The 22,587-nt window shown below is 44.2% G+C and overlaps 1 protein-coding gene and 1 non-coding gene across 8 annotated transcripts in view; both read right to left on the bottom strand.

The window, feature by feature from the left end:
• KIAA2012 (KIAA2012 ortholog) overlaps window positions 1-22,587 on the bottom strand; it is a 140,245-nt gene that overhangs the window by 109,377 nt on the left and 8,281 nt on the right. For all 7 annotated transcript variants that reach the window (XM_005573956.5, XM_045367474.3, XM_045367476.3 and 4 more), the window contains exons 3-7: window positions 11,221-11,380; window positions 8,970-9,125; window positions 4,580-4,722; window positions 2,358-2,541; window positions 1,590-1,732 (exon numbers count right to left, since the gene is read on the bottom strand). In XM_005573956.5, coding sequence (XP_005574013.3) covers window positions 1,590-1,732; window positions 2,358-2,541; window positions 4,580-4,722; window positions 8,970-9,125; window positions 11,221-11,380 — 786 coding nt within the window. The remainder of the gene's footprint in view (window positions 1-1,589; window positions 1,733-2,357; window positions 2,542-4,579; window positions 4,723-8,969; window positions 9,126-11,220; window positions 11,381-22,587) is intronic.
• On the bottom strand, window positions 20,227-20,330 carry LOC123568185 (small nucleolar RNA U13). Its single transcript, XR_006691404.2, has one exon. It is a non-coding gene; the product is annotated as a small nucleolar RNA U13 (small nucleolar RNA).

The following is a 22,587-nucleotide window of genomic DNA, read 5'->3' as shown; positions in this document are numbered from 1 at the left end:
TCATAGGAGGAAAAAGAAAAGCATTAGGCTTGCTGTTTGCTCCTGGTCCAAAGAAATCTGGGAAGTCAGACACCCTTCTAGTGTCTCCTTTTTAGTACTCAAAAAGAAAAAAAAAGATCAGAAGCATACATAAGCAACCTGTGTATTTAGAGTTGATTGAGGAAGGAAATTCAACCAAATCTTTGCAGGGTAATATTTATAATTTCGAGACATTAAGCAAATGATAAACCAAACACACGCACATAGGATCTTTATGTTCCTGGAGACCTTCACTGTCCAGGTGCCGGCTGCCCACACCAACTGCCCTGTTTTGAATACTGACCGTGTGCATTTTGTTTGACAAGGTTTGCATTGAGAAATCAATGTGGACACTCAAATGATTTGTGTGAGGTATGGCTGACAAGCCAAGATTTAATTTCTTTACCCTAATTAAAAATTTACACAGAGTTTTAGTATGGTGGAAAATATTGCTTTGCTCTGTGAAACCACATACATGGGCGGAGGGAACAGACTCCTTTCCTCTGGGCCTGGCTCAGTTCTGAGCGGACCCAGGAGCAAAGTTGAGGGCTTTCCTTAGGCCTGTGGTGAGCCTGGCAGGTCAGGCCTGCTGTTCACTCCTGCACCAAAGGAACCTGGGAAGACAGAAGCCCTTCTGGTGTGGATGGAAAGGTTTAGATCAACTCAGACACAGGAAATCTGAGAAAATCTTGAACAGACTGTAAACAACCTCCCTCACTGGCAGCAGGACCACCTGGAGTGCCCATGGCTGCTTGAGGAACACTTCAGATGACACGAATCCCTACAATTAATCAACATCGCTGTAGATCACAGTCAGATACAATGTACTTTCCTAAAAGTCCTTCATCTTTTCTACCAGCCCTGTAAGGTGGACGTTATTATCTGTATACACAGATAATATATATAATAAAGTCACTGTGCTCAGAGTGTGTGAGTGACCTGCTCATGTTCCCATGGCTACTCCGGGCAGAACATCCTGGGGCCCTTGCTTGTCCCCATTCATCACTGGTGCTTCCAAACACTGAAGAAAGGCCCACATAGAACTGCAAGGCAGGACCAGACCAGAGACAGCCAAGGGCATCTCTAATAAAGAAGGTGTATTTGGCTCCCAAAGGAGGTGGATAGACTTGCAAAATTTCCCCTACATTTTCAAAGGCGATAGACTCTCAGTGGAGCCAAACTGTTGCTGGATTCAAGATCTCCAGCATTTTGAATCTGAAGTGGGTTTACTGCTTACAAACTCAAATTCTGTCCTTTAAAACGTGTACAGATAATCCCTTGCCCCTTAAGAAATCAAAGAATTCTGTCGCTGTCAGGGAGTGTGGTAATAACACATGCTTTAAGGTAGAATTGGTGGCAGCTGAAATTCCTTGCCCTTCACAATTTTCAATCTTTAGTAAATTACTACAGTTCTATTCCAGCTCCACCTGGTCAGCTCAGACGCTAGAGATGCCAGTTCTCTTCTGAGACACCTTCTGAGTCACCTTATTTCTAGATTGGGATTAATCTCTCTCTCTTCCCTCCTCTCTCTCTCTTTCTCCTGCGTGCACAAACATACATATACACACCACCTTTTCCTTCTTCACTTCCCCAGGGGTGATTATTCCGGAGCCAGTGGCAGATGCTACGGGAGGGAAGAGGCATCTTTCAGCAGGAAGCGCCTGTAACAAGTGGCCGCTTCTGGCCTTGTGGCGTTTCACATTCCTTTGTTTATCTTTAAAAACAGGATGAGAATGAGAATATATTAATTGCAGTATGGGGATGAACAGTTGAGTTTTGACCTTTATCATATTGTGGTTAATGGGGAGAAAGGCAGGGAGTGTGCTTGGGCGCTGGGACAGCCCCAGCCTTGCGGGAGGGAGGTTCAGAGAGCCCTAGTCTCCTGATCTGGGTTGAGGTCTTGCTGGCTGAGTCAGGCGGTAAAGAGAACGATAACGATAATAATTAATATTTATTGAGCTCTAAATATGGGGAAAGAGTTATGTAGATATTTCATGTACATTAACTCAATTTACACAATAGACTTATGGGGTTATCATTATCCCCATTCTACAGATGAGAAAACTGAGCATCAGCAATATTGGTTAATATGCCCAAGATCACAGCTGTAAGTGGGGGTAACTTGAGCCCAGAAAGTGTGATTTCCGAATGCATGCAGCTAAGCACTAGACAAAGAGGCACCTGCCAGAGTCTCATTCCCATGTCCAGCTAGATTCTGGCTTTTATTTTCTAAGGTGAGTGGCACAAGGAAGTGATGTTTGGCATGCTTCAGTGTCCTTATATGAACTCTGCATGACTGGGTTTACCCAGATCAGTGAGCAAGACATTTGGGTTCTTACCGCTGAGATCTGCCTTCCTATTAGGGAAGGTGCCTCCACAGAATGTAATGTGGGATTTGTCACTTGGGAGACAAGAGTAATCAATGTGGCCATGCCCAAAGGCCTTCCTGAAGGTTTGCTGTGTCTTTTCATTGTATCTTTCCTTTGAAGCATATAAACGAAGGTGATTCTCTATTGACGTGTCCTAGGGAACGACAAATACACATTCCTGTAAACAGGCTGTTGTAAAGGGCAGAGCAGGTTTCTTTAACAGCCCTCGTGGTTAGGCTTGTGGTTTCAAGTATGAAATTTCCTTTGCAGGTTGGGAAGAAAAATAAGGTTATAACAGCAAGCTCTCTAATGCTGTTTATTACAATAAAACATTTTATTGTTGTTGATAGAAAGAATGATACTTAGCCATGCCTGACATACAGTACTATCTTGTGAAAAAAATCACAAAATTTTGATTAAAAATCAAAATGAAGTGCTAGTATTGGTGTCTTTATCCATTATGAAATGTTTCTCAGGCTGAATACAGTGGCTCACACCTGTAATCCTAGCACTTTGGGAAGCCTAGGGAGGAGGATTGCTTGAGCTCAGGAGTTTGAGACCAGCCTGGGCAACATGGCAAGACCCAATCTCTACAAAAAAATTTAAAAAGTTAGCCAGGCATGGTGGCACACACTTGTAGTCCCAGCTACTTAGGCGGCTGAGGCAAGAGGATTGCTTGAGCCCAGGAGGTCAAGGCTGTAGTGAGCTGTGGTAGCGCCTCTGCACTCCAGCCTGGGCAACAGAGCAAGATCGTGTCCCTTCCCTATCACCCCCCCCAAAATAAAGGTCTCTCCCCACTGCCCTTCCACTTTGTGGCTCTTCTCCCCCTTTCCTCTTCTCCTTGGTGTATGACCTTCTTGTAAGTCAAATGAGTTTATTCAGGATGGGAGCAGACATTGTCTATGTTGCTCTGAACAATTGTTATCTTGTACACACACACACACACACACACACACACACACACACACAGCCTTAGAGTTTAGAAAGTGTTTCTACATTGTAACTCATTTAATCCTCACAGTAACCTTGTGAGACATATGATAATAGCTCCATTTTACAGAAGAGGTGAATTCAGGCTCAAAGTTAGTTAACGATTCTTGGACAGGCTTATCATAACTAGCAAAAAGCAGGACCCAAACCAAGGCTTTTCTGAGTCTAAGGCAATAGCTATTTTCCAAACAAGATTAACAGCTGCCAAGATGAGCAAAGAGTCAGGGGAGAATCTGTGGTTACCTAAGTTTGGAAAACCCAGAGTTTAACAAAGTTAAGCTGGTGACTATGTTATAGAACTTCTTGAAGTTCTCTGTATCTATGCATGTGACTTTCCAGGAGGAGAAGGCATGCAGAACTTCCCCAATGTATTTGCCTATGAAACTCTTATTTATTTATTTAGAGGCAGGGTTTTGCTCTGTTGCCTAGGCTGGAGTGCAATGGTGCGATCTTGGCTTACTATAACCTCCTCCTCCCAGGTTCAAGCGATTCTCCTGCCTCAGCCTCCCGAGTAACTGGGATTACAGTGCCCGCCACCATGCTTGGCTAATTTTTGTATTTTTAGTAGAGACGGGGTTTTGCCATGTTGGCCAGGCTGGTCTCGAACTCCTGGCTTAGGTGATCCATCTGCCTCGGTCTCCCAAAGTGCTGGGATTACAGGCGTGAGCCACCGCACCCAGCCAAAATTTTGTGAAATGGAGCATCTTGCAATGCTAGAGTTCTATATGTGACACTTCAGCGAAATGCTGGTCAAAAGGGTCAAAGTACTCTTCCCTTCTGCGGAGGTATCAAGAAATGGCAAAGGGAGAGAGAATCCTCTCAGTAGTTAAGAACAATGACAGAGGAGAGCACATTAGAAGTGGTACCTCTGGCACTGGCCAGACTCGGTGGCTCATGCCTATAATCCTAGCACTTTGGGAGCCTGAGGCCGGCAGATTGCCTGAGCTCAGGAGTTCGAGACCAGCCTGGGCAACATGGTGAAATACCATCTCTACTAAAATACAAAAAAGTAGCCAGGCCTGGTGGTACTTACCTGTAGTCCCAGCTACTCGGGAGGCTGAGGCAGGAGAAATGCTTGAACCTGAGAGGTGGAGGTTGCAGTGAGCCAAAATCACGCCATTGCGCTCCAGCCTGGGTGACAGAGTGAGACTCCATCTAGGGGGAAAAGAAAAAAAACAAAAACAAAAACAAAGAAATGGTACCTCTGCCCGCGTTTCGTCTTCCTGCCAGGGCTGCTTCCTGAGTGGTGGCAAGCGAGTCCCCTGACTGCCATGGTTCTTGGCTAGAGGGCCCTGGTCCACATGTCCAGCAGCTCCAGCTTCCCCTTCATCCAGGCCCTGTTGACCTGCCAAGGTGAACAACGGGTCAGCTCATCACCCTGGAAATGGATGCGGTGTTCTTGCTGCCTCCAAACTGCCTCCCTTCTTGCTTCTCTGAGTAAAGGTGCTCAAGGCCCTCCCTTGCTCCCCCTCCTCCCTTATTCGGTATTTCTGCTAGTGCCTCCTTGGAAGTGGCAGCCAGGTCTGTGGAAACAGAGTTGCACTAGCAGTCAGGAGGCTCAGGGTTGAGTCTTCATTCCTTAGACACAGTTTCCCCATCTGTAAAATGGGGATATGGATTTCTTGCCCTCACTTCCTTGTAGAGTTATCTGGAGCTCAAATAAGATAATGAATGTGACAGCCCTTTGTAAACTGTGAGGGATTAGTGGATGACAGTGGTGTGATTATGGTGGCGTGACCTGCAGCCTGCTGTGTTGTCATGGAGGTGCTCAGCCTGAAGCAAGCTCTTGGGATTCCAGGGCTGTCTCCTGGCTCTTTATTTGTAGAAAAGCCTCTGCCGAATGCAATGAGGTGAGACTGCTGTTTAGCTCTCTGAACTTATACTGTCTGCAATCCTCAGGAAGGATCTGAGTCAACAGATGACTCCAACATAGTTAACAAATCTTTCATCAATGGTTTAAGGGGTCCTGCAGCTGTTTTCATCACTTTCTCAAGGTAGATTTATTGCTGAAACAGTCTGGCAAAGCTTCCTTGTTTGGAGCCAAGTTTTAGCAATACCTTTATTCCCAGCATGCGGCTCCATGGAACAATGCGGGGCTGTCTTTCAACTAGGGGCTCTGGAAGGCTTTGGGGGCCCGTGTGTGATGGATCACAAGACTTCTGGGAGCTGCTTCTCCTCCTGCCTCCAGCCAGCCTCACCTTCCCTCTCGGCTCCCATTCATTATTTCCATCCTTGGTGTCACTGAGCCAAGAGTCAATCGCCCACAGGTGGGGCTACTCCCTCCCTCCAGCTCTCCTTCCTTTGCCCAGTGGCTCCTGAAGGCCGTGCTAGAAGTGAACTGAGGCTGAGTGTTGGTGGAAGAAATACAGGCTCAGGCTCAGGTTCAGGTTCAGAGGGTCTGCTCTGGTTTTAGTGGCCCAGGGAAATCTGATGGGCTGGGGACTCATTAATATGAGGTGACCCGGGGCTACATTAGGCCTGCTCCTGAGAGGATCTCAACTCCATACAGAGAGCAGCACTAAAGACCTTTGGGGATATTCTAGAATGATTCCTTGTAGAATGATTCCTTGGGGTCAAACCGGATACTAACTAGGTCCATCTTTTCTGGTCAGATTCACCTGGAACTAAATGCATTTCTGAGGGTGGAGGAAGTGAAACTCTAGCCAAATGGCCACTTACCTACTAAATAGTTTTTTTGTTTTGTTTTGTTTTTTTGTGGGGGGCGCAGGGACATAGTCTCACTCTGTTGCCCAGGCTGGAATGCAGTGGTGTTATCTTGGCTCACTGCAACCTCCACCTCCCAGGTTCAAGTGATTCTCCTGCCTCAGCCTCCCGAGTAGCTGGGATCATAGGCATGCACCACCACACCCAGCTAATTTTTGTATTTTTAGTAGAAACGGGGGTTTCACCATGTTGGCCAGTCTGGTCTCAAACTGCTGACGTCAAGTGATCCACCTGCCTCAGTCTCCCAAAGTGTTGGGATTACAGGTGTGAGCCACTGCACCCAGTCTGAACAGTCTTACACATTGGGTCTCTAAGTTGGGGTAGGGGGCATTGTGAGTAGGCGGAACAGAGAGACAATTTTCCCTTTGGTGATATCCCAGGTGAGTTTGAATATGTGACTCAAGCAACGTGAGGGGAAACAGAATTTTTTTTCTTAGTAAACATCATCATCTGATTCATTTATTTGTGCTTAATAGAAACAGATTTGCAAGTAAAGTATTGGAAGCTTCAGTTGTTGAAAGGAGACCACAAAACTTAATCTCTCTGGATCTCAGATATGGATTCAGATAATCCAGATAATGTGCCTTGGAGTAGCTCTGTCCTCTCCTGTTATTTTTCACAAACAACCAGGGAGGAAGGAATGCAGACCCCAGTATTTGCATTTTACATATGCACAAACTGAAGATGCAGAGAGCATAAGTGACTTAGCCAACATCATATTGTTGGAGACCTGGGATTTGCAGCTGGGACTTTTGCTACTTCTTCAGATACAGTGTTGAGCAAAGAGAGGGAAACCAGTGGAAGATAAGGTTCAAACAAATGAAAACATCAGTCAGGGTTCAAGTTACAGCCACTGAACTATTTTTGCTTCTTTTAAAATAGATTTTTTTGGCCACTGTGATCATGGGTAATTGGGCATTCCAACAAGCTAAGGAGGTATAATGAACATTTACTGAGCACATAGTATGTGCCCGCTTCTAGTACTACAGTATCTCATTTAATTCCCACATGCAACCCTGTGAGATAAAGATGGGTATGGTCATCTCCATTTCATAAATGAGAAAACTGAGGCCCAGAGTGGCTATATGGCTTGGAATCAGTGCTAATGGTCACATGTTTAATCACTATTTGATACAGTCTCTTTGTTTTCTGCCTGATTGTGACAGCTCCTTAGTATATGGCATCAATTAGGAAAGTCACTTTATCCCTCAGGTGTGCAGTGTTACTCCAGCCATAAAATGAAAGCCCTGAGGCCGAGAGCAGTGACTGATGCCTGTAATCCCAGCACTTTGGGAGGCCAAGTGGGGAGGAGCACTTGAGAACAGGAGTTTGAAACCAGCCTGGGCAACATGGTGAAACCCCATCTCTACAAAAAAGTACAAAAATTAGCTGGGAGTGGTGATGTGCTCCTACAGTTCCAGCTACTTAGGAGGCTAAGTGGGAGGATCGCTTGAGCCCAGGAATTCAAGGCTGCAGTGAGCCGTAATCACATGGCTGCACTTCAGCTTGGGTGACAGAACAAGAGCAAGACCTTGTCTCTAAAAAAAAAAAAATAAAAAGTAGAATAAAATAAAAAAGAAAAGAAAAAGAAAAAAAGAGACTCAAGTGAGATGTGTGGTTGGTTGAACTATGTAATGGCCTCAGGCTCTGAGAACCTGCCATGTTCTTCTCCATTCATTTGATAAACCAGATTCTCTACTTATCCTGACCAGATCATTTCCCCAAAGATGGGGGTTGGTCAGCCACTGCGACTGTTTCTGGAAAATTTCATTATACATATTTTAGGGGCAGGGTCTCAGGCTGGAGTGCAGTGGTGCCATCATAGCTCACTACAGCCTTGAATTCCTGGGCTCAAGTGATCCTCCTGCCTCAACCTCCCAAGTAGCTGGGACTACAGGCAAGTGCCACCACGCCCAGCTTAAATTTTAAATTTTTTGTAGAGACAGGGTCTCACTATGTTGCCCAGGCTGTTCTCAAACTCCTAGCCTCAAGCAATCCTCCCTCCTTGGCCTCCCAAAATGTTGGGATTACAGGAATGAGCCACTGAGTCTGGCCAAAAATCTTATGTTGGGCTCTTGTTCTTTTATTTTCTCAAGAACTCTGCTACCAGCCAAGGCTCTTGTCTTTGCCTATTACTGCTACCCAGTTGTCTTTTCACATCTCCCTTACAAAGGCAACTTCTGGCTCTTTTAATGCTTCAAGTTCCATAGAATAATATTGACAGGGTCAATCCCCATACTACTAAACAGTTTACAGATGGCTTGCAATAATTTTCTGTATAGCCATGATGTAGATCTTATTGTGCCCATTACAGAGATGAGCAAACAGAAGCTCAAAGAGGTTAAATGACTTGCTTAAGATCTTACACTAGTAAGTGAGAGAACAGCCATTTCGATACACATTTCTGGCTCCAAATCCTATATATATATTTCACATTATATTGCACAAAAATCACAGGATTAAGGAATATAAGAGTGAAACAGATCTAAGAAATCATCTAAAATCTAGAGTCTAGACCTACACTGCCAAACACAGTAGCCACCAGCTGCATGTGGTTATTTAGATATAAGTTAATTAATATAAAATAAAATAAAAAGCTCAGTTTCACTGTTGTAATTACTACATTTCAAGTGCTCAATAGCCACATGTTGCTAATGGCCACTTTATTGGACAGCCCATAGGGAACATTCCATCACTGTGAAAAGCGTTATTGGACAGTGCTGGTCTGCACTCACCCCTCATTTTACAGATTGAGGACTATGCAACCCAGAATCCGAAGACCTTGTTTTGGGAAACGCCATTTTAAGGTGTTAACAATTCAAATATCTGAGAACCGGTCATAAAATCAACATGCAAATCAACATGTACCTTGTTCAAAAGATTTTCCTTGTTGAATCCAAAATGAAGGGAAGACAGGCAGGAGATGGTATTTTGGGGGTACACCTGAAAGATCTTGTTGTGGCCTGAGCTTCTTTGGTACATTAAGTTGACTGTCCTGGAGCAGCACAGAATCCTTGATGTATCCTGAAGAGCAGATCAGGGGATATTGATAGAAACAGTGGTCACCAACTTCAAGTTCTCAGCGGTAACTACAAGGTTCCTCACTTGCACTAGTCTTGGCTTTGGACATTGCCCATTAGGGAAGACAAGTAGAAGATGAGGGAGATTAAAAAGTCGGATAGAACCCATAGAGGCTTGTCTATCCAGTGTCTTAGGTGCTTCTGGTTCTGTGCTACATGTGTACTTCCTCCATCCCATCATTCCCAAGAAATGGGTCTCCCTGGTGGAAGGAACATGGCTGCTTCTTTGGGGCAAAAAGCTCCTCCTGCCTCAGGAGGAGATCCAGTGGTAGTGGATGTATCCTATTTGCTTCTGTAGGCCCCATGGTCAGCAGCCTCCTCAATCCATCATTCTATAAGTATTTATTGAGGGCTTCCCTATGGGCTCACCCCTCAGCTAGTCAGTGAAGTAGATACAATGGAACCAAACTTGGGCCCTTTTAAAAGGCACTCAATAGTCTATTGGAGAGGCAAAGCTCTCTTGTGTTCTGTATGGCTCTGAGTGTCAGTGTAATATAAGGTCAGAAAACAAGGAGCTCAATATTGACTGGAGTTTTCAGCAAAGACTTTGTAGAAGGTGTGAGCTTGAAGGGTGGGGAGGATTAATCATAGGGGTGTAAAGAAGTCCCAGAGAATATATACATTAGTGTCACAAAGTGGGGAGTTCTGAGATGTGCAGGAAGAGGGTGGTGGGGCCATTGGACTGATGGGCTCACATCAGATTCTTGCCATTGTGCCTCCAGCTTGAGGGTCTCACCTTCAAGAGGGACTTTGGCAAGAAATTATGGCAAGGAGCTCAAGAATGCATTTGTGTGTGTGTATCTTTCCTTAAACCATACATTTTAGCCATAGACTTCCATGGAGGACTCGGAGACTTTTTTTGAGGCTAAGAGGGTCCTTCATTCTGGGGAATGTTGCACCTAGGCTATAGGAGAGTGGCCTGCTCTGCCCTCTGCCCCACCCAATGACAAACACTTCTTTGGTTAAGTGGCTCTTTCTCAAAAGTTTCAAATAAATGGAACTGCCTATAACTGTGGAACTACCCTGAGAGTAAAACCAATGACTGGACGAGCCCACAACTTTCATTTTGCTTCAAGTCACCACTTATTGGGGGAGTGAATTGCTTTCTCTTCTTCCTCAGGGTAAACCTATAAAGCAGGAAGAAAGTCAGTCTTTCTCTGGTCCTGGCTGTTTCTTGTTGCTAAAGAAGTGGCAAACAGCTGAGTGGGTACTGGCACATTCGCTGCTCACTCTTCTCATCTCAAATAGGCTTGCCAAATAAAATACAGGATGTCCAGTTAAGTTTGAATTTTGGATAAATGAGGAATACTTTTTTAGTAGAAGTACATCCCGAAGATTGCAAGTGTAACTGTTTATGCGTGTTGCAGGGGTGGGTATGCACGTGCTTAATCTGGCAACTCTAATCCCCAACCACTTCCCGCTTTTGTTTTCAAGCATTTACAGAGTGCATTTAGAGTCTGTTCATCAGAAGGGTGTCCATCCCACTCCTAATGGATTATGCTGGAGAGCTGCCATCTTTAAGAGGAGAAGTCCTAACATTTCATTTCTGGGAGGACCTGGGATCACCTCAGATGGGGAACTAAGGAATGCTGGGAAGAATGTGGAACTGTGGGAGTGCAGGGTGGATCTGACTTCTGGTCCCAGCTCTGCTTTTGACTGAATGATCTTGGACAAATTCCTTTGCCTCTCTGGGCTTCTTCTTCCTTATCTTGTAAAAGGTGGGGGTTGAACTGGAGGGTCTCTGAGTGGAGAAGATTGGGAAGAAAGTTCTGGCCTGGATGTGGCATGTGAGGCTGCTGAGGGCGAGGGGTGGGAGTGAAGGCAGGACTTCAGGCCGTTCTTCCCTCTGCAAATGCTTCAGAGGACAAAGGGTGGGAGCTGTGAAAGGGATTTGTGGGCTACCAGGCATGGAGTTTTGCTTTAACACAGAATTGGGCTTGAAATCCTGGTGTTTCAGGTCTTGATGGAAAACACACTGTCACACCAGAATGGGAGGTGGGGCAGTTTGGGGTGTGCCCCTCTCCCATTTCCCCACTGACCTGCGCACCACAGCCTATACATGGCGTCTGGGGGCCAAGTCCGCAGGAGGCCTCTGAGGTATCTCTTGGCTGAATGTCCCGGCTGGATCTGCCGTTGGGCCTGGCTCTCCAGCTGGCTTCGGAAGTGGAGGTATGGTTGCCAGGCTCTGTCCTGCTGTCCCTGTGGGGACACCAGTCAGGAAACAGTACAGCTGCTGAGCCCTGAGCCACCTAGTGATATAGGCTGGTTAGCACAGTCTTCATCAGTAATCCAGGAAACTCCCAGAAGGTGCCAGAAGGCACCAAAAACAGATGCCTTGGCTAATAGACATAAACCAAGAGCCCTCAGAACAAAGCTCTGAAAGGCCCCTGCACGTTTGCAGTTGGAAGCAGAAGGAGAAATGACATATACCAGACTCCATCTTGAGATAGAGCATTAGGAAAGGGTAAAAACTTCAGAAGAAAACACATTACCTAGTTCAGCCTGTGGACATCATTTTAGTGTCTTCAAAAATGGCTCTGTACTGTAATGGGAAAGCCAGCTCACAAATCTGCATTGGCATTCAGTGTTTGTAATATGAATACTGGGACAGACAAATCATGTCCGTGTTCATGGGGAGCCTGGCATTTTGAAAATATCTGGCTCTGATGCATTTCATTTAAGCTGGGGAGAATTTTCTGGGAACCTACCTGCCAAAGTCAGTGCCACCGTGCAAGACATCATGGGGAATAAATATGGATAATAACATCTTACAATTGACTAGGAATTTACATTACACAGAGAACTTTCACCTCATCTGTAATCCTATAAGGTGGACTGAGTTACTATAACCACTTAACTGATGTAGAAGCTCTCAGAGGATGATTGCTTAGGCACAAGAATAGCAAATGTGTGATATTTGTGTTGACATCTCTCACCCTCCCCAGTGTCCATGGCAGACATTCCTAATCAATCACAGAATTCTTGACTGCTGAACTGAAGGTGATCTCAGAATCCATTTTCTCCTTAAAAACATTTTTGAAACTAAGGCATAATTTATATAGCATAGATTATACAGAGCTTGGATGTTCATTTGATAAATATTGACAACTGTATATACCTTTGTAACCACCACAGAAAACAAAATCCAGAACATTTTCATCCACCCAGGAAGTCCCTCATGCCACTTTTTAGTCAATATCCTCCTGCCCACTAGGTAATTGCTATTCTGATTTCTAACACTGTGGACTGTTTTATTCTATTCTTGAACTTCATATGAATGGAAACAGACAGCATATATTCTTGGATGCTCCACAAAAGTGATCCACACAGTGTGCCAGTAAGAACTGGCATGAGAGATGAAGCCCACTTAGTCCCCTTTGGCTAAGGAACTCTCCCAAGGCAACGATATAGCCTGGAAGGATAGAGGGCAACTGTGTGGAGCCAGTTAGAAGTGGAGTTGGGCTTGAATCTAGGGTTTCAGAATCCACATCAGTGCAAAGCCTCTTGTTCTTCAACAACTGACCATCTCATCAAAGGACCAAGAGTTAGCACCATGAACCAGCTTGATGTCAAAACAATAAATAAAGATGTTTTGAAGTAGGTGCCTCAGTGAGTGTCGCAGACTGTAAGAACTATCTTCTAGGGAGACCAGCGTTTTCATACGTGTTAGTATGCAATAAATCCTGACTCAACAGACTTGAACAATGAGAAAGAAAGTTTGTTGTCTCATGTAACAAAAAGACCAAAGGCTAGAGAATACCAGGGTTGGTTAATTCAGTGGCTCAATAGCTCTGGCATCCTGAAACTCATCCTGTAGGCACCAAATCTCTTTCTAACCTTCAGAACAGTCTTTCATTTCAGTCTTATGGGCCTGCAGAGGCTGAACAATGGACACAGGGAAACATCAAGTGGGTCCAAAAAGCACAAGCCGAAGAGTGGGAAGGAGACAGCCTGTGAGAAAGCTTGGGAAAGAGCCTTGGATTTACGGCCAGAGTGCCTGGGCTCAAGGCCTGCTCTGCCTCAGGGGAACTTTATGATCTCGGGTGAGCTCTGGAACCTTCTGGACTTCTCTCTAAAATGGAGCTAAATAGTGGTAGAGGGAATGGAGAGTGCATGGGTTCTGGAATCAACCCGAGAGTCAGGTTTCACAGTGCCTGGCACATACTAGGGGCTCAATATTGTGGGGGAAATGAATAAATGAACAAATAGTTCAATCCCAGCCCCACCATTTCTCAATCGTGTAATTGTTATATAATTTCACCCATAATGCTGGCATAATACCTCCTTTTTGGTGTAAATGAAATAATGTAAGTGAACGGTGTCCCATTGAGCCAGCTTATAGTAAGGTGACAGGGTGCATCCTCTCACTCCCTGTCCGCCCTGCACTTGTGAAAGCGCTTTCCAATCTCTCAGTACTCCTAAAGGGAGCTGAGGAGAACGCAGTGGAGACTGAGCAAAGGCTTTGCCTTAAGATGGGATTGATCTTGAGATCTTGCCCCATCCTTGGGCATGTTAATTACTTCTCTGAGTAATTTTACTCAGTGTCCTCAGTGTAAGGATTAGATGAGCTGAGGTATGTAAAATATTTAATGCTTAGCACATAGTAGGTGGTGAACAAATATTAGGTCTTTTCTCCTTTCCCTTGTCCAGGTGGTGGGAGATTATGCTAACTGCTCAACACTTATTCCCTCTCGCTTCTTTTTGCTAAAAAAGCCCCGATTTTTTGTCAGCAGATCCCCTTTCCCAAATAGTCATCCCTTGTTATCTGTGGGGAATTAGTTCCAGGGCCTCTGTGGATATTAAAATCTGTGTATGCTCAAGTCTCTTACATATTATAAAATGGTGGTAGTAATATTTGTACAGTATAGCCTGTATGCATCCTCCTTATTCTTTACATTGTTTCTAGCAACTTATAATACTGAATACAATGTAAATGCGGTATAAATAGTTATACTTTCTTTTTTTTGTTTGTTTGTTTGGATTTTTTTTTTTCCTGAATATTCTGAATCCCTGTTGGTTGAATCCAGGGAAGTGCAGACATGGAGGGCCTTGCTTTCCCAGACTCCGTTGCATCTCAGAGTGGCCAAGGGACCTAGCTCTGGTCAATGAAACTAAGGGGAAACTATTGGGAGCCTCTGGAAGGTCTTTGTTTCTTTAGAGAAGGAACAGCTGTGCAAGGATGGCTTGCTGGCCCCTTTCTTCTGCTTTGAACCCAGATGTGACCTCTGAAAGTACGGGACCATCTTGTGAACATGTGCTAACAAGCCTAATTAGAAAAACCAACATTCAAAGGATAGTGGAAGGAAAAGATAGTGCTTGCATCCTTAATGGCATTGGCGAGCAGCTGGGCAAGCATGAAACTCCTGCCCTTTCACTTTGTGTTACTTGAGATAATTAAATCTCTTTATTGCCTAAATCAGGGGTTGGCAGACTTTTTTTTTTTTTTTTTTTTTTTTTTTTTTTTTTTTTTTGAGACTATCTTGCTTTTTCAACTAGGCTAAAGTACAGTGGTGCTAATTTGGTTCACTGCAACCTCTGCCTCCTGGGTTCAAATGATTCTCCTGCCTCAGCCTCCAGAGTAGCTGGGATTACAGGTGTGCACCACAATGCCTGGCTAATTTTTATATTTTTGTAGAGACAGGGTTTCATCATGTTGGCCAGGCTGGTCTTGAACTCCTGACTTTAAGTTATCCACCTGTATCAGCTTCCCAAGGTGCTGGGATTACAGGCGTGAGTCATCATACGCAACCTGGAAGGTATTTTTAAAGGGCCAGAGAGCAAATATTTTAGGCTTTGCAGGCCATATGGTCTCTGTTGCCACCACTCAACCTGTCCTTGTAGTGCAAAAGCATCCATAGACAATATGTAAACAAATGCTCATGGCTGTGTTCCAATAAAACTCTATTTACACAAACAAGTAATGGGCAGGATTTGGCCAGTGAACAGTGTTTGCTGATTCCCCAACTTCAACCATTGATAATCATAGTTATCAATGATTGATATCAACATATCAAATGTGTTGCTTGCAGCCAAAAGTATTTCTGATACATGGATACGATATGGGAGCAACAGATTGAAAGCTGCTACAGATTGAAGGGATGGGAAACAAGCACTGGAGAAAAGGGGATGATTAAGATGGATTGATAACTAATAAAATCACATCAAGTGAGTGCAAAATGTACAAGCGGCAGAGTGGGGAGGAGACAGCTTGTGAGAAAGCCTGGGCAAGTGCTCTAGATTTAGGGCTAGAGTGCATGGGTTCAAGGTTCAAGATAAAAGAAAGCGTGGCTTACTATTCAATTGGCTTTACTCCTTAGGGACTCATGAATTAAATGAATGCTTAGAATTCAAACACAGAGCATCACCTGCTCCTTAATGTCTGGAAAGTTTATGTGGCAGGTACTTCAAGTGCAAAAACAGCCTAGAAATTCAGTCTCATGTGGTCTTGAGGCTTTTCCCAGAGGACATGAAAGAAATAATTATAAAGAGGATGGTGGAAGCTAAATGACACTTTTACTCACTCAATTTTTTCATTCAGTCATACGATAAATATTTGTTGGGTACTTTTTATATGCCAGACACTGTGTTGGGCCCTGAAATACGGAGCCATTAGACCAGAGGCCTTTTCTGGGTGAATTGGAACTTCATTTCTTTTCTGTGAATCTTTGCTTTGACTGACTTTCCTCTGAATGCAGTAAGGACCAGTCTCTTCCGAGATGCTGTGGTGGCCCCTGTGCGGATGGCATGATGTGCTATTTGAGTCTGGACAAGAACCCTTGTAGTTTCTCGTTAGTGGGCATTTCTTTTTCTTTTCTTTTCTTTTATTTCTTTTTTCTTTTTCTTTTTTTTTTTTTGAGAAAGAGTTTCGGTCTTTTGTCCAGGCTGGAGTGCAGTGGCATGATCTTGGCTCACTGCAACCTCTGCCTTCTGGTTTCAAGTGATTCTCCTGCCTCAGCCTCCTGAGTCGCTGGGATTACAGACACCCAATACTACACCTGGCTAATTTTTGTATTTTTAGTAGAGATGGGGTTTCACCATGTTGGCCATGGCTAGTCTCGAACTCTTCACATCATGATCTGCCTCCCAAAGTGCTGGGATTACAGAAGTGAGCCACTGCACCCAGCCATTAGTGGGCATTTCTGAAGCACCAGCTTGGTTCTGAAGCTTTACTGAGAAGCTTGCACCATGGTGCAGGGAGTTGCCAAGAAGAGTTAGGGAATCCTAGACCAGGAATTTAGAGTATTTACATATATTTTTGCTTAGGGTTTGGAAGCTGATCTTGGTGTATTCATTTTCTATTGCTGTTGTTAACAAATTACTATACATTTAGTGGTTTAAACAACACACATGTGTTATTCTCGTATTGTTCTGAAGGTTAGAAGTTTGAAATGGGTCTCACTGGGCTAAAATCAAGGTGCTGACAGGTCTGAGTTCCTTCTAGAGGCTCTAGGGAAGAATCTGTTTCCCTGCCTTTTCCAGCTTCTAAAGGTCACCCCCAGCTTCATTGCTTGGCTTGTCACCCTTTCCTCCATCTTCAAAGGCAGCAACATTGAGCCGAGTCCTCCTCAGGCTGCCCTCTCTCTGATCATTCCTTCTGATTCCTTCTTCTGCTTTTAAGGACTCTTGTGCTTACCTTGGGCCCACCTGGATCATCCAAGATAATCTCCCCATTTCAAGGCCATCTCTTGAGGACGACCTTAATTCCATCTGCAACCTTGACTTCCCTTTGCCCTGTAACCTCACGGGTCCCAGGGATTGGGACAGAGATATCTTTGGCAGAACGTCCTGTCTACCACATTCTCTTCACGTTTTTTTCTAGTTTCTTGGTCTCTTTTAATAACTTCTCAAATTATGCCCGTGAAGTTGGTTAATAATGTCCCATATCATTGGATAAACTGAAGCACTGAGGGATGCCCAAGGCCTGCTTAGGGTGACCGAAGAGACCAGTCAGGGTGAAATCGACTTACTCACTTCCAACCTGTTGAAGGATATTTTCAGTGGAAAACAGCAAAATATAAGAAAGCGTGCATAGTATAAATACAGCCTCACACAAGTATATCCTGTATATAGTCATGATGGAAAGACTGGAAGAAAATAGATGAAAAAGCTAATAATGGCAGTATTAGGGTGTTGGGCTTAAGACTACAAATAGTTCTTTCTTTTCTTTCTTTTTTTTTTTAAATAAAATCAAGTTTTCAGTAATATAGTTAGATTATATTTCTAAATAGAAAACATGTTAAAAATTAATTAATTTTATGGCACCCACCCTCTTCTCATGCGTATTTCTTTAGTTCTTCCCTTAAGTTATCCTAGACCTAACCACCCACTCAAAAGTCACTCTAAAATATAAAAGGAGACAGAAGGGAGCCAGGAAGGGAGTTTCTGGAACAGGGAAATAAACATGACAGCAGGAGGCTGGCTACGGATGGTTTCAGACTGTTCAGGCCTGCCTGGGCTTTGCCAATCAACCCCAGCTTCGGGTTTCTTCTGCAATGAGTAATTAGTGTGCACAGGGTGGCCTGTTATCCACATTCCACCGTAAGCACTGCCTTTAACGAGGGACTTGCTCTGGCCAGTTGCCTCTCCTGATGTATATCAGGTCTATGAATGCAGAGGCACGAAGGGCAATCCCGTGTACCTGTCCCTTCCCCCGCACTGGCTGTCCTGTCCACCTGCTGTAGTGCTGGCCGCTGAGGGTTTTCAGAGGATGGAAGGAGATGGTAGGGTTTGTGCTCCTGCCCAGCAGATATAGGGTGACAGGGCGCCAGAGTCCCTAGGAAGGCAATGAAGGCCCAGGCCCAGGCAGCCAGTTGCCATCATATTGCAGCGGGTGGCCCAGGCTTTGTGTGCAGGAATCAGCAGAATGGTGAAGAGAGAAGCCCCCAAATCCCAGAACTGGCAGGCACAGCCCTCCACAATTTGGCCCCACCCACATCCCCAGGTATATTTCCATCAGGCAGCCTGGGGGTGACCCTGACTTCCCCTGCCCTGCACCTTCTCCCCTAGAGGCCTCTGCTCACCTAAGCCTGGAAGGTCTCACCCTGCTTATCTTTACAAGACTCAGCTCAAATTCTACCTTCTCCAAGAAGCCGCTCTAGATTTTCCCCAGTAAGAAGCAGTCACACTCTCTGCCTTCTTTATTAGGAAATCATCATCTCGCTCCTCTCATGGACTGCCTTGTATCAAAATGTCACTGGGGCACAAATCTGCCTCTTTCACCAGATTGTGCACTCCTGGTGGGTAGAGGTTACGGCCCCCCCTGCCCACCCCCACCCCCATCCCCACCTTCCCCGGCCACATCCTTGTAACCAATATGTCATTAAACAATTTGCTGAGCATCTGCTATGTGTCAGGCACTGTTTTAGGCCCAGGGCAGTTCCTGACTACTCAGATGTTGGCTCGGTTGAATGGAAAAACCCAATAATGTCTGCATTTTACTGCTGACCACCTGTGCTCTGAGCTGCCTGCTCCAGCCAGAAGTCCTTCTCTCAGGAGGGGCACAGCTGGCATCTGCTCACCCTCAGCCAGGCTTGCTGGAGTCTGTGTTCTCTGGCAAAGGCCAAGCCTTAGAACAGGGTGACTGCCCATTGTTGCTGCACCTGTGCATGTGTGACTGGAGCCAGCCTTGGGACTGCCAGGTGAGTGCCACTGGAGTAGAGGCGGGGGCAGGGCGGGAGGGGAGAGGGGCCACTTGCAGCGGTGCCTGGAAAGCATCCTCCATCCCCAGCCTGACTTTGATTAGCCTTGTGCAAACACTGCTGCTCTCAGCCAGCCCTTTCTCTGCAGGTTTAATTTCTGGGATTCTGTGCAAATGATAACTCTCTCTCCTGTCTATCTGCGGTGAGCATGTGTTCCTGGATACCAGGCCATAAAGAAGAGAGTCGTTAAGTGGTCTGAATTTTCTCATTAATGCAGTGCTGTAAGAAGGCTTGATCCCTGACCAAACCATTCAGCATCAAAGATTTGACCAGCCATATGTCACAAATGTGAAGGTACAACTAGGATTGCTAGCAGCAAAAATTAGGCTCCAGGTCCTACAAGAGCTCCATCTGCCTGGATTTGAATCCTGTCTTGATGACTCACTAGCTGTGTGACCTTAGGGAAATTATTTGATTCACCTGTGCCTCAGTTTCTTTATCTGTCAAGTAAGGATGACAAAAGTACATACTTTACATGCAAAAAAAAAAAAAAGAAATTGGACTCTTACCGTACACCCTTTACAAAAGTTAATTCAAAATGGAGCAAAAACTCTTAGAAAAGTTTTCCCCTAGAGTTTACAACCATAGGGGAAAAGCTTCATGACACTGAGTTTGGCAATGAGTTTTTGAATATGATATCAAAAGAACAGGCAAAAAAGAAAAAAATAGATAAGTAGGACTTCATAAAAATTTACAACTTTTTTTTTTTTTTAAGACAGAGTCTGACTCTGTCACCCAGGCTGGAGTGCAGTGGCACGATCTTGGCTCACTGCAACCTCCACCTCCCGGGTTCAAGCAATTCTCCTGCCTCAGTCTCCCTACTTTTGTGCATCAAAGGACACTATCAACAGAGTGAAAAGGCAGGCAACCCATGGAGTGGGAGAAAATATTTGTAAATTTGTATCTGGTAAGAGATTAATATCCAGAATATCTCTCTTTGAGAGAGAGAGACAGAGACATGGTCTCAGTTTGTCACTCAGACTGGAGAGCAGTGGTGTGATCATGTCTCACTGTAGCCTCGATCTTTTGGGCTTAAGTGATCCTCCCGCCTCAGCCTCCCAGAGTTTTGGGATTACAGGCACGAACCAAGTATTCAGAATATCTAAGAACTCCTACAATTCAATGAAAAAAAAACAAACAAACAAAAAAAAAAAACAACCCACTTAAGAAAATAGATAAAGGACTTGAATAGATATTTCTTCAGAAAAGATATACAAATGGCCAATACGAACATAAAAAGATGCCCAATGTCATTTATCACTAGGTAAATGCAAATCAAAACCACAATGAGATTCCACTTCACACTCACTAGAATGGCTATTATAAAATAAAGAAAAATTTTTTTCAGGTCAGACAGGTGATGTGTTGACATTGTAACAAGGTTCAGAGGGTGGCACATTCACATATGCATGTGAACACCCAATCGTCATGCTTATGAATTACAAAACGATCTGGTTATTATCAAACAAAATGTTTAAGGCCGGGCGTAGTGGCTTATGCCTGTAATCCCAGCACTTTGGGAGGCTGAGGCGGGCAGATCACCTGAGGTCAGGAGTTTGAGACCAGCCAGACCAACATGGAGAAACCCTGTCTCTACTAAAAATACAAAATTAGCTGGTATGGTGGTGCATGCCTGTAATCCCAGCTACTAGGGAGGCTGAGGCAGGAGAATCGCTTGAACCTGGGAGGCGGAGGTTGCGGTGAGCCGAGATCACGCCATTGCACTCCAGCCTGGGCAACAAGAGCGAAATTCCGTCACCAAAAAAAAAAAAAAAAAAAAAAATTGAAAGAAAACAGAAAGTAACAAGTATTGATGAGGATATGGAGAATCTGGAACTCTTGTGCACTGCTGGTGGGAATGTAGAATGGTGTAACTAACTGCTATAGGAAATCCTATGGTAGTTCCTCAAAGAATTAAAAATAGAATTACCGTATAATCCAAACAATTCCACTTCTGGGTATATACATAAAATAACTGAAAACAAGGACATGAACAGATATTTGTACATCCATGTTTATAGGGCATTGTTCACAACAGCCAAAATGTGGAAGCAACTTAAGTGTCTGTTGATGGAAGAATGGAAAACAAGATGTGGTGTATACATACAAGGGAATATTACTCAGCTTTACAAAAGAAGGAAATTTGGATATATGCTACAACATGAATTCACTCTTCTAATGAGTGAAGACATTATGCTAAGTGAAACAAGTTAGCCACAGAGGATACAACTGTATGCTTTCACTTATATGAAGTTCTTAGAATAGTCAAATTCACAGAGACAACAGAAATATGGTTGCAGGAGCTGGTGGCAGAGGGAAATGGGGATTTACTATTTGATGGATATGGAGTTCAGTTTAGCCAAGTGGCAAAACTCCTGGAAATAGATGATGGTAATGATTGTACAACAATGTGAATATACTTACTGCCACCAAACTGTACACCTAAACATGGTTAAAATGGTAAATTTCATGTTATATATATTTCGCTATGATAAAAAAGGCATCTACCTTATTAACCTGTTGTGAGGATTAAGTGAGTTAATAAGTGTAAAGCACTTAGAATGGTACTGATATAATACTAAGTTCTACATAAGTGTTAGCACTTTCTTTTTTTTTTTTTTTTTTTTTTTTGAGACAGAGTTTCACTCTTTTTGCCCAGGCTGGAGTGCAATGGCGTGATCTCGGCTCACTGCAACCTCTGCCTCCCGGGTTCAAGCGATTCTCTTGCCTTAGCCTCCCGAGTAGCAGGGATTATAGGTGTGCACCACCACGCCTGGCTAATTTTTTGTGTGTTTTTAGTAGAGACGGGGTTTCTCCATGTTGGTCAGGCTGGTCTTGAACTTCTGACCTCAAGTAATCTGCCCGCCTTGGCCTCCCAAAGTGTTGGGATTACAGGCGTGAGCCACCATGCCTGGCCCCCGCCATTGTTATAAATATTCTGTTAGTTATACAAGGGAACAAATGAATGAAGTACATAAAACCTAGAGAAACAGGAGTGTACTGGATCATATATATAGCTTATTATAGAAATGCTACTTATCATCCAAATTAATTTTAATAAAAGTCTGATTTGCTCTCCTAGAATTACAAAGGGTTAGCTTAATGGATGTGTTGAAAGACTCAGGTCCACTTTTTAAACATACTGTTAAAGCTGGGGAGATGCTTCTTTTTCTCTGGGGCATGTGGAGTTTCCAAAATCAAGCCACCTAGGGGTTAAACATGGGGCTTTGGAGTCCGTTGTTGGGCTCCAATTCTAGCTTCACCACTTAGGTGTGTAATTTTGAGCAAACTAGTTAATGTCAAGCCCCAGGTTTCCTTCCTATAAAACAGAGGTAATGCTAGCACCTAGCTCTTAGGCTTGTGCAGATTGAATGAGGTTATACAGGTAAAGTGCCTGCCACACACTAAGCACTCAATAAGTTCAGCTGTTATTGACATTACCTTTGACCTCATAGTTGGAGTTGACCATGTTTCTCTCTGATCTTTCCTACTTCTAGGTTTGTTAAAGACTCCAAGTACAACGACTCAGGACCTGCTCCAATGGAGCACACTCAGAAAAAGGAGTGCAGGCAAATTGCTCTTTCTCCCCTTTGCTGCCTTGGTGCCTACTTAACACTGTTGACAGCCACCAGAGCACTTCCTACATTTTACCAACACCGTCAAACAAGTAGCAGGTTATTGATCAGGACTTGCAAGGAAACTTCACCT

This window comes from Macaca fascicularis, chromosome 12 (genome assembly GCF_037993035.2).
Source record: "Macaca fascicularis isolate 582-1 chromosome 12, T2T-MFA8v1.1".
Taxonomy (NCBI): domain Eukaryota; kingdom Metazoa; phylum Chordata; class Mammalia; order Primates; family Cercopithecidae; genus Macaca; species Macaca fascicularis.
Note: the sequence above shows the minus strand (reverse complement) of the source record. Positions and strands in the feature narration are given on the sequence as shown.